Source organism: Pseudopipra pipra, chromosome 3 (genome assembly GCF_036250125.1).
Source record: "Pseudopipra pipra isolate bDixPip1 chromosome 3, bDixPip1.hap1, whole genome shotgun sequence".
In the NCBI taxonomy this organism is placed as follows: Eukaryota; Metazoa; Chordata; class Aves; order Passeriformes; family Pipridae; genus Pseudopipra; species Pseudopipra pipra.
Window position 1 is genome coordinate 59,427,134 of NC_087551.1, and position 12,516 is coordinate 59,439,649.

Genomic DNA, 12,516 nt, shown 5'->3' on the forward strand with positions numbered 1-12,516 from the left:
ATGTTATACAAAATGAGCTCATAAAATACATGTGGAAGAACACAGTATGCACGGCTGAGCATCTGTGTGACATTAGATGCCTTTATTTTTTAAAATCAAATAGCAAATCATCCCAATTAAATAATTTAGTATCACCACTATTTCTTTTTTCATTGTTAAGTAATGATTTTATACCACCTTTCCAGGACAAAGAGCTCTCTCAAGACTTTTGAAAGACCTATGTGCTCACACAGCTTCTGCTGACAAGCTCACAGTTCCTGGACTATTTACTCTCATAGCAACCCCATTCTCATAACAATCCAATCTTCAATCTGTATTAAGACCTTGTGTAAAGATGGAAATCATATGCAGAAAAGATAAGGACTACATTTGTTAACAATGCATCATGCATCAGAGACTGAGTCAAGTCCATCTGTGGTATCTTTCTCTTCTCCCATTTCTAACCTCTTAGGCAATTAGGCTCAGACACATCCCACCTTAAGTTTAGTCAGCACTTCATTGACATGCAAAAGCTAAAGCCTGCTCATGATAAGCTCTCCCTGCATTCCCTTTCCTACTGCTCTAGCCACCTTGCAGTTAACAATATATATATTTGAGTTTCACTGGTAATTACTCATTACATTCCAAACAAATTGTATGTAAATATGGCAAAGGCAGTCACTGCAGGAAAGAAAAAGCCTACAGTGCCTGGAAATGAACACCTTTCCTTCATAGTGATAGGTGGATGCCACCTATCACTACCAAAAAAGAAAACAAAAAGAAAAAAATATTTTACTTAGGAATTCCCTGCCTTTTGCTTCGTAGTTGTCCATGACATTTGTTTACTGATGTTGATCTCAGTTACCCTTGGTTTGTAGAAGCTGACTTTACCTACTGTTAGTACTACGGGCCATTAATATGCCATTACTGTTCTAAAGTCTCTGTATGAAGAGTCAGTTTTAGCAGCACATGTGTTCTTAAGAAATGGTACTGGGATGTTTTCAAATATCCTTACTCCTAACCAAGTGGGAAAATGAAGAGGAATTACATTTCTGTTGCAGTTTCCAAGACAGTTTTCAAACTTATCCATAGATGTTTTGTGAGCCAGAAAATGTGCTCTGATTTCAAAAACTCTGCATTAAAGTTGATTTAGGAAACATCTTAAGGGCACAATCAAAAAAGAATGAAAGGAATGACTGCATCACTGGAGCAATTCAAAAAGTCCTATGGCAACCTATAGGCTACTCTCAAAGTCATAGAAATGTTCATGTTCAGCTAGGTTTGTCTCTTGTTTTGAAAACTATTAGTTGGAAATGGTTCTGACAAAGTCACTGTTGTTACAATATTTGAAAAACAGTAGAAGAGGATTTCTTGACAGAATACTGAAATGTGCACAGATTTGGCACTGTGAAGCTGATTTTTTTAAAAATACATGAATAACTATCTTTATCTTAGAATTCCAGAAATTCAGATTTTTCACTTGGCCTCTGATTTTTCCTATTTATTTTTAATAACCAAAAAAGGCTGCTCACATGGAAGACTAGCCCATCCATGGTTATAATCCACAGGTTTTGGCTTTAGACATTTCTAACCCACTGGTTGGAGAGGTAGGTGTGAAAAGCATTTCTGTAATACACTATTTCTTACATGTTTTTCTCAAGCATCTGATTCTGGCCAGAATAAAGAGGCTGAAAAGACGCTAAGCAAATCCTTTATCTGACAGAGTATGAACATGGTTATGTTATGTTCTATGGTTATGTTCTTAAAAAGTCTCTTCCCTCATTTGCAGCATCTGCTTCAGCTCTTATATATTGTGCTTACAGGCTGTGTCTCATTTCTGTCCTTGACTTCTTCACATTAACCCTCTGAAAATGGGGTTTCCTGTACACTTTCCCTCCAACTATGACCAAGCCATAATGAATGTGGGAGGTGAAAAACATATATATATATATATATGCAAGCCAGATAGCTCTGATAAAGTGAATTGACACAGAATTCATAGCTCACATACCTTGCCATACTTTTGTGCATAGGATCCTGTAAGCAGTGAATGAAAAACTATGATTGTTTCATCCAAATCCCAAACAAATACACGCTGAAAAGAGAATTGGGGAAATATTACTGAACAAATAACATCCAAGTTCCACCACCATCCCACCCAGGGGGGCCTAAAAGTCAAAGGAGTCCTAAAGTTTCATCAGCCATTTAACAGAGCAGGTTTTCTGTGAAAATCAGCAGTAACAGTGCATGGTACTGTTATGGTAATGCATGGTAAAAACTTAAAAGGAGAGTAACTTTTTTTCTCTTCAACCATTTCTTATTTGTCCTCAAAAAAGCTTTTCACAAAAGCTCTATAACACAGATTTCAGAAACATGATGTGGAGTCAAACGTAATTGTTAAGGATAAACAGTACTTTCAGGTACTTCTCTGTGAGTCTTATTGATTCAAGATTCTTCTTTATTTCTACTGTAGAACTAAAGTAAGATCTTGGGTAAAAGTGCCACATATAATGCAGAATTTAAATAGTATTATAGAACATAACAGATCATAGTAACTCCATTTCATTAATTCAATTTCACTAGTTTTCATTTTCATTGGTAAATAAAAAACAACAAATAAACATATGAACAACCCCCCCAAACAAACAAAACAACAAAACAAAACAAAAGAAGCCTGAAATGTAAGAAGTTAGTCTCTTCACTGGAAAAGTTAAATCCTTTAAAAAGCAAAAAATATATAAGTTTCTGTACAAAAGCAATGGCATTTACATTCAGTGCCTAGCCCTGAAGCCCACCCTGCTACCCCAGGAGGGGCTGTTTAGCCAGCCAAGTCCCAGCACTGATTCTGTCTTCTTCTATACCCAGCGCTGGTCAGTGAAGGCAGAGCAGTGGGGCTGGCCAGGGCTGCTGGCTCCCAGTGCTGCTCTGGTGGCAGTGGGGGACACACTGCACTGGCAGGCAGCACATCCCTGATGCCAGAGCTGGAGTATTACACACACAGGCACTTCACTTCCTCCTGTCACTGTAAGGCAGTGCACTGCTAACACAGGAGTAATAGGACTATAATTACTCTGTTGCTAAGACATCCCCTGTGCTTGAAATCATCCTCCCGTATATTAGGCATTTCATTGCTAAACACTGATCTTGCACTGTACTATCTACTGATAGAAGCTGCCTCATTGAAATTCGCTGACATTACTTACAAGCACAAGGACAAACTGGTGCCTAAGTACTTAAAAGGCTACATTCGGATGATCCTACATATTTACACGGCGTCCATAAATATATGCAATTAAGCTGAATGATATATTTGAGATTTCCTACTCAAAAAACTAAAAGAAAATGTCACAATTTTGAGTACAGACTTGTGCTTCTATTGCATGAGGAACTGCAAGACATGCAATCTGAGAGCTAAAAAGAACAAGGCTGAAACACATTTACCTTTCTGCCTAACTTTGTGATGCAGAACAGTAAAGTCTCATTGTACATGTACGTTAAAGCAGCTACTAATCTCTGTTGCATTCAGTTAGTGAGACTGAGTCCATGATGTTTTCTAAAATGCTTTAAGCTATTTCTACAGATGCAGTTTTCAGAATTTACTCTTCACAGAAGAAATCTCCACATCAACATTCATCAATTACCACAGGCATACCTCCAAGTCACTGTCCGGAGGGGGTGATGGATTATTCTTCCGTCCTCTACCCCTAGACTTCGACCCAGAACTCCTACATGTTCTCTCATCAAGATCTTTAATTGGCGTGGAGGGGCTCTGCACTGTGTCAAACTCCCCTGTGAAGTCAACCATTCATGTAAAAATTAGTACTGGATTTTTAAATAATTTTTTTTCTTTTCTCAAAGTTGGACATGTCTGTATGCAAAGTCAGTGACAAGATACATGTAAAAAAAGCTGCAAAAAATGAGTGTCTTATGTAGATGGAATCAGCAGATGCCACATACACTTTTGACTTTACCAATGAAACATTCTAAACCCTAGCAGAATAAGATTAAAATGACACATATGCATCTGCAGATACATACACAAATATGCATAAGCCTAGGCAAAATATCATCAAGGATGATGTATTTTAGAAGTCACAGTAATGGCTTCTCAAAACATGAAGTGCCTTTTACTTAGGTAGTTCATTTCCCATGTTTGAAGTTCCGCTAGACTTATTTCCAAGTCCTGCATTACTTTTACCAGAACACCCTCTGACACTCGTCCGTGCCCCAGAACAGCCAGGCAGCTTCCTGCTTCATCTCCTCCTCCCATGTCACTACTCTCTAACAGAATTCACCTCTTTTTTCCTTAGAGGTACGCAGGGAAAGGACAAGACACACAGACAGAAATCACAGCAAGGGTTATTCCTATTAGATATTAGGAAAAATTTCTTCACTGTGAGAGTGTCAGGACCTGGGATGGGTTCCCAGCCAGAGAGGCTGTGCATTCTCCATCACTGGAGATACTCAAAACTCCACTGGACACAGCCCTGAGCAACATGACCTAAGCTGGCTCATCCATGAGCAGATAGGACCAAAAGACTCACTGAGGTCCCTTCCAACATGAATAGCTAAATGTTTCTGTGATCTTCCTCAGGTCATTGACCTCTTTGCGTCTCCACAACAAAACAAAAGAAACCAATTATGATCTAGCAGGCTCTAAAAAGAAAAAGGAGACTGAAGGTCTCAGTTGAGTCTGCAGTAACATAATGTAACACAACAGTTGAATTCTTAATCTCTTCCATCATTTGTTTACACCTTGCAGTCAACCACATACAAAAGATACTAAAAATAAATATACTGGAAGATTTACGTCTTGACTGGAAACATACTGGTGTATTTTTTGGAAGAAAAAGATTTAAGCCCATGATGTTACATTCCTGAATGGCAGCTCTAGAGCTCTGGACATTGTGATGAAAGTATTACAGATTCAAGGAAAGGGAGAATAAGAAGAAACTTAGTTCCTGAGCCTACTGGTTAGGACATTTACCTGAAGAAGGACACATCTAAGTTCTCTGGGGTACACTTGTTTATTTGACTGATTGATTTAAATGAAGTATAAAGACTTATTTTCATGGCCCAGAATCCATAGCCCTGTATACATGTGGAAGGTGATGAATCCTCCATGAAATAGGAGGAAATCAGATTTGCCTCTCTTGCTTCCTCAGAAAGTGCTTCTCTGCTTGCAGAAAAAACAGAGCAAAACTTTCAGACAGCAGCTAAGAAGAGATTTTTCAAAATTGCAATTTGAGAATTTATTCCAGGTACCATTTTAGATAGCTCTGTCCTGAATTGGATAAGGATTATATGCATTCTATAGTAGTTTCTCTGTCAGTTAAAATTCTTATTTGCCAAAAAATGACAGGAAAATTAAGCAGCAATAATAATACTCAACGAAAAATGTTCTCATTGTGGTTTCTCTTGTTCCTACAGAATGAAGGGAGAGAATTCTTGTTGAGTAATCATTTCTATTCCTAGTATGATGTTGATGTCAGTAAGGACACTGCAGGCAGTAAAGCAATCAATAAGATCACGTTATCTTAGTTCTTTCCCCATAAGAAGAACGGCAAAACATATTTTGGTAAATGTAAAAATGTACAAAAAGAAGCTTCTTAACCAGGATCCTTGTGCAGCAAAGACCTACACTGGCTTCAAAAGAAGTTCTGAGTGTGCAAGAGTTCTGTACAAAAATACAGTTTCCTAGATTTTTCAGAGTGGAAAAAATATCCCAAACCAAATCAGAAATGAAAAGGCAAAAATTAAGTGAAGATGGATGTTTACATTCTTACCAGAAAGTCTTCATATTTATAACATTTCAACATTCTAAAATAAAATCAAAACTCATTCTACAGTAATGTATTAAGACATCTGTTCTCAATGACTGCGTTTATAAATAAAATACAAAAAAAGAAGCGCTGTTCTAAATCTTCTCTGAAAGTATCCAACGACCAAAGTAAACAACTTCAATTTTCATTTAGCATTAGCCATTACCACTTGCCCCAGGCTTCTGTTTGGGTCAATGCTGTACATGTTTGCATAATTATCTACTAATTTGTATTGTAACTAATCATTGTTCCTTGTAAAATCTAGATATTTAAAGCCAACTTTATTTCATTATGCTAATCTCTAAATCAGAATGAGCAGCTGTCTCTTACTTGAATGCAAGGTATGCATCTATTTTAGAACTGCAGAAGTCAGTAGTGCATGTTTTTTCAAACAACTGTAGGCTTAATTGCTTGAATTGCTTGTTACCAACAGCAGGCTAAAGGGAAACTGCATTCTCTTATCCTCTGCTTTAGAAATGAGGTCAATACTGATAAAACGAAAACTTATTAAAAATTCAGCCATGTAACATAAAGAATAGTGAGAAATTCTAGTATCAAAGAGTACTGAAAACATAACCCTCATGAAGAGTTCCTACTGCAGCTCATATTAGAAGAAATTTTTATGACAATGTTTGAAATTTTTTAGCTTTTCCAAGATTCAACACATCCCTAATAAATATACTACATAACCTCCTGGGCTACAAGCAGCATCAGGGATCCAACAAAACAAGAGGAAACTGTTAAAACCAGAATGTGGAATGACCGCTTTATCACAGATGTTCTCACACACATTCATATACTTGTTCGTATCCAATACGAAGCCTTTCATTCTGTGGAGACCTTGCAGCACTCCAGTTAGAGGATAGGGAGTTACAGCATCACCACTACAAATGGAGGTCGTCTTTCATATCCAGCATATTGTTTCCCACCTCTGGTTTGATGCGAACATCCTCTCCTCCTTGTTAAAACACAGTTCTACCACTTAAGCAGGAGAAAAGAGTTTATGCAGTGCATTTAAACCTAATGCCATCTCCCAGAGAATCTGCAAAGGGTGACTTCATTGTGGGTACCAAATTAAGAGAGTAAGCTTTTCTGCATCGCAGTAACCAAACAGGAGCTAATATCCTACAGTGATTCACCTCCCTTAACCCTGGACATATGAAAGTGAGATGCCTTAACATGAAGCTTTTATCCAGGTCTATTTCCTCTGCTAGAGTTTTATTTGCCCTAGATTAAATGTACTTATGTATTCATCAAATGTACTCATATATACTTATCCCCTGAGACGTCATCTCAGCGTTCATCTGAGTTATCCCTATTTGAGATGAAGTGCCCTAGGAGACACTTATTTCTCTCACAAATATTCTCTGGTAATGAGTGCATTTTGAAAAATCTTAATGTAAAGCAGGCACAATACAAACTCAGCAGCCTTGAGGCTTGAGCACCACACAGATGTGGGATGGATGAATTTCTGAGCCCCTTCAAACTTTCCTTATGGATTGACTTTTGCTACATATTCTTACCTGACACAGCAGACAGAAGATGGCTGCAACGTTACAAGTCTGGTTTGTTTTGGTTTGTTTTTTTTCTGGCTTGTAATGTGTTATTGCTTGTCATGAATAGCAGAAAGAGTAAAGTCTATTTCAATTTTCATCTCATTTTCTTTACTTGGTCAATAAGTAAAATTGTAACTGATATTAACTCTTGATCTGATGGGAATTTATTATGAAACTGAGAAATCCTATATGTTTTATTGTACTAGAGGTTTTGATTAGATATTTGAATTAATAGTTAGAAGAGATGGTAGAAGAATGAAGTGCCTTGCTGTGTTTAGTCTTAGGTTTTAGCTGGAATAAATCTTAAGGACTTAAGGTCTGTTAGACAGTAAGTGAACATGGTGAGTGCTAAAGATCTGCAGTATCTGAAATGGTCTCCAAGACACTGCACCTCACCAATGGAAACATATTTTTACAGTGACACAGAAGTGCATAGGCATGACATGCATTCACACAGTGGGCATTTCACTCAGCAGAGGGTCGCATGATCACGGCAACACTCAACAGAAATAAGGAACAGATGGGAGTGGATTTGTTAAGTTCAGATGAACAACCTACTTAAAACCAAAGCAAATTCCTATCTTCAAACAATCCACAACCAAGAAAAATCTTTAATGTTTCACAGACGTGAAGCCTTCAGTAATTTTTCAACCTGTTCAAATTCTGTAAGATTCTTTTTTTGCCAATTCTCTTCAATACTAAGGGTGTTCATAATAGATGATAAATTTACACAGCATTTTTAGGAAACAGAGATATATAAGGGAGAGGCAATATGGGAAACTGATTTTCTCAAATGAGAATATGAAGGAATAATAAAGAAACAAGGAAAAGTACACAGGACATGCACAATTATTAAAACCCTTCATTCTCTTTTAAAAATACATATGATTTGTATCTGTTATAGATATCCTCAAACTGTTGAAATTTCACTTGATGTTGCATTACCTCTTAACTTTTTCTTCCTAAATTTACATTCTGAGACTACCGAATAATATATTACATTTTTCATAAAAAATCAAGGGAATGTGTATCTCCCCATAGCTTTTCCATACCATATCCATATCCATATCCATATCCATATCCATATCCATATCCATATCCATATCCATATCCATATCCATATCCATATCCATATCCATACCCACATCCATATCCATATCCATATCCATATCCATAGGATACCACACCACACACCAAACACACACATACATGCACACACTTGAACTTTAAAAACCAGCCTGAGGAAAACATCTGGGTAGGAAAAATTTCAACTCATGCAATTAAAGTTCCAACATTTTTAGTAAATTTAAGCAGCTTATATTAAGTATGAGGCTTTGCTTATACTTTTCTACACAGTGTTACCTTTCCTTTGTACACATTCATTATAATAATAGTCTTTCTACTGTACTTTTCAATAAGATGGTGCAGTTGTTGGAAAAATTTATGCAGTAAGTTGATTTTGTGACTAAAGCACAAATTCCTCCCCTATGCAGAGCCTAATCCAAAAGTCAGTTTGTTAGTCTTTTAAGCTGGAAGTCAGCTTAAAGAAGACAGAAGTTCTCTATCAACCGGCACCTCAGGAAGTCTTCCTTCATCCCCATATCACCATTGGCCAATCAGAGCTCAAATCAGTCCAGCAGTTTAATTACCTAGGTAGCCTCATCTCCTCGGATGGTAAGATTGATGGGGACAGAGACAACAGGTTAGCAAAGGCATATAGTGCCTTTGGAAAGCTTCATAAAAGAGTTTGGCGAAATAAACACCTGAAGAAAAGTACAAAGATCAGTGTTTACAGAGCCATTGTACTGTCTACTCTCTTATATGGAACTGAATCATGGGTCATCTACTGCCACCACCTGTGACTCTTAGAACGCTTCCATCAACGCTGCCTCCATACAATCCTAAACATCCACTGGTCAGATTATGTGACTAACACGTCTGTTCTAGAAGAAGCAGCAGTCACAAGTATTGAGGCCATGTCGCTGAGAACACAGCTGCGTTGGGCAGGGCACGTCTCCAGGATGAAGGACCACTGCCTCCCTAAGATCTTGCTTTATGGTGAACTTGCCACCAACTGCTGCATGAGAGGAGCCCTGAAGAGAAGATACAAAGACTCCCTAAAACAACATCTCAGCCTTGGCCATATTGATCTACATAACTGGTCTACTCTGGCCTCCAATCGGGAGGCCTGGAGACACACCACCTATAACGCTGCTGATGCTTTTGAGAACACACGCAGGATCACCCTTGAGGAGAAAAGACAATGCAGAAAGAATCGTGCCTTGCAGAATATACCACCTAAGGAGTCTTTCTGCTGTGCCTTTTGCAACCGGACGTGCCTATCTCGTATTGGCCTTTTTAGCCACCAGCACGCTTGTAACAAACGTGGGTAGAGCCCCCCCCAAATCTTCATTCGCGAAGCCCAGCCATGAAAAAAAAAAGTCTTTTTAGAAATGCTCCCAGTCTGTGGGTAAGGGAGACACTACCCATGCTGCCTGAGTGAAGCCAGTGATGCGAAGAAGCCCCGGAAGACATTGCTCTGAGTGCTGAGGAAAAATGAACCGTCATTACCCACCAGGGGTGTCCTAGGAATACAAGTAACAGGCTACTGTGCTGCGGCTGTGATGTAGTGGCTGTGCACAAGAGGGCAGGGCTGGGCAGGAAAAGGGAGCCTCCTCGTGTCTTCTGAGAATGCTCTTTTTGTAAATTAGACTAGTTCAATATGATTTTTTTTTAAAGAGACTTGTGCTATTAAGCTGTTTCTCTATTCTTTGTTACCTAAATTAGTGAATTAACAAGCATAGATGGCTTGTACACATTTGAATAAAGCCCAGCCATGCTCTTGCTAGCATGGCTGGGGTATAGTTAAATGAACAATGGTATCTTGTGTTAAATTCTTTACAGCCATACTTCAGAATGTGTAGGTAGAAACAGGAATGTCCCGCTGTCAGTAATAGTGACAACCATCTCAGCCTGAAAACACTTCATTTAACTAGCAAACATGACAGGTTTCCTAACTATACAGTAAAAAACTTATTTTGGCTGGTTTACATTGTGAAGTTTTCTGAAAGGCATGACTTAAAATGTCGATATTCAAACAAGGCATTCAATGAATGCAAGGTGGATGTGGAAATCCCGTCTTTATACAAGTAGACAATAAAATAGAAAAATTGTTTTCACCTGAATGTAGATCTGTACCTGGTTGACTAGTCAAGCCAGGGAGAGAGTCCTGTAACTGGTAGGTTGATGATGATGATGAAGTGCCATCAGCCGTGTTGTTTGAGGTCATATATGTACCATATGTTGATGCTGAGTAATACTGTGCATATTGATTTTGGCCAAAAGCTGTGTATGATGGATAATCCTAAAACAGCAAATGCAGCAGAGCACTTAATTAAGTACAGTAATGAATGATTTTTTCCATTAATTATTTCTAAATGTACAATCACATGACTTTTTCAAGCATTCTGAAGGCTTGGTTAGCACTTTTTTTAATTTAAGAATATTTAATGTTTTTTAATTTAAGGATATTTGCTAAAAAACTACAGTGAGATTGATGAAATATTTAAATGCCACAAGATGTAACCAGGTTTCCAATGAGATTTTGATCACTTTCCACAGAAAACAGCATTGAGCCACAGTGAATGTCATTCAACATAACAGACCTAAGTTTAAGTAACATGCTATAACTGGAGTGATATAAGTCCTCTCATAATTGGCAAATAAAAATTCATACCTGTTGTGAACTACTGAAGTTTGTGGAATTCGAAACAGAATTGTTTGAGTAAATAGTGGACGACGGTGTAAAACTAGAACCTAAGATTATAAAATTCAATTAATTGTGAGAATTTGCTTGTGAATCAAAATAAAAATCTAAATAGAATACTCCATGTTAAAATGTAAAAGAATCAGAAGAAAAAAACAGCTTTTATTTACTGGTAAAATAATAAAATATTGTAATGAAACTTTAACAGAAATGAAATGCTACTTCCATACATACAAGCATACATTTCTCTTCACACCATGAAAGGAAGATATTAGCAGTAAGCCATCTCACTGATCTAGAAAGCATTTTTCAATTTATTGCGGTGTCTCATCTCTCCTAAAATACTTTTTTCTCTTTTGTTTTAATTTCTAACACTTTGGTGTTACATTCACAAAACAAAATCTTTTCAAAGACTATTTAATGATTGATGTGTTTTTAATCAATCTGTAATGAGACATGTCCTTGTTTTCAACATAAATCAGATATTCATATTGTAATTTGTGATATTCATATTGTAATTTGTAATATTCAAAAGATTAACCGTTGTACAAGAAGCCTAAAAATTATCCAAATAAAACATGTTGTCAGTGATCAAAGGGTAATAAGTAAATAACTAAATGAATAGTAAATGAAAGAATAAATATGAATTAAGGAGAAATTCTAAAAAATTATGTTAACCCAAGTATCAAATTATGTCGTACTCAGAAACATGGAAATAAGGCAAAGTGACTTATGTTAATAAATATAACAAATGCTTCCAGTCCTGCCATGTAATTTTTTTACTCCACAAAAAAAAACCAAAAAAGGTGCAAACAGGGACTGTATTGCATGACCAGATCCAAACTAACTTATCAAAATGAACACACATATGCATATTAGTAATGGAAAGAAATACTTAGCTTTAAATTTTGGAGTTGGCTACTCACCTGGCATCTGATAAGAGTAGGGTGTTTGGCCTGGCTGTGGGGTCGAAAACCCCGGGCTGTAACTGAGGCACCCGCTCTGCAGTGGTGATTGGGTCTGTGAGAGCCCACTTTCTGTCTTGATGCCTGGCAACATTACACCCAAATCTGTATAAGAAATTAATTTTCAACTGATTCTTTAAAATATTTTCTTACAGTCGGGAAAAATAAAACAGAAAGCAAAAACACTCAAGTTGGCAATACTTTTTATTCTACATAAAGTGAAGTAATAAGAGGCCAAATACCGTAAGTGGGTAAGCTGTAGGGCTGTCCTGTCTGTGAGTAGGCTGTATAGACCGCTGGTTGCTGCATTCCTGAATACTGGGTTTGTCCGGCATAGGCAGACATTGTTTGAGCTGCTGGTGTAGAAAGAATGTGTGGATAGGGCCTAAATATCAGGAAAAATAGCATTACTGTGGCAACAAATACTT

The 12,516-nt window shown here is 37.4% G+C and overlaps 1 protein-coding gene across 1 annotated transcript in view; it reads right to left on the reverse strand.

Moving 5' to 3' along the window:
- Positions 1-12,516, reverse strand: part of EYA4 (EYA transcriptional coactivator and phosphatase 4) — a 152,244-nt gene that overhangs the window by 24,331 nt on the left and 115,397 nt on the right. Inside the window, 6 exon segments of the mRNA XM_064649448.1 lie at positions 1,991-2,074; positions 3,632-3,768; positions 10,538-10,721; positions 11,094-11,173; positions 12,050-12,193; positions 12,331-12,473. Of these exon segments, the coding sequence (XP_064505518.1) occupies positions 1,991-2,074; positions 3,632-3,768; positions 10,538-10,721; positions 11,094-11,173; positions 12,050-12,193; positions 12,331-12,473 (772 nt within the window).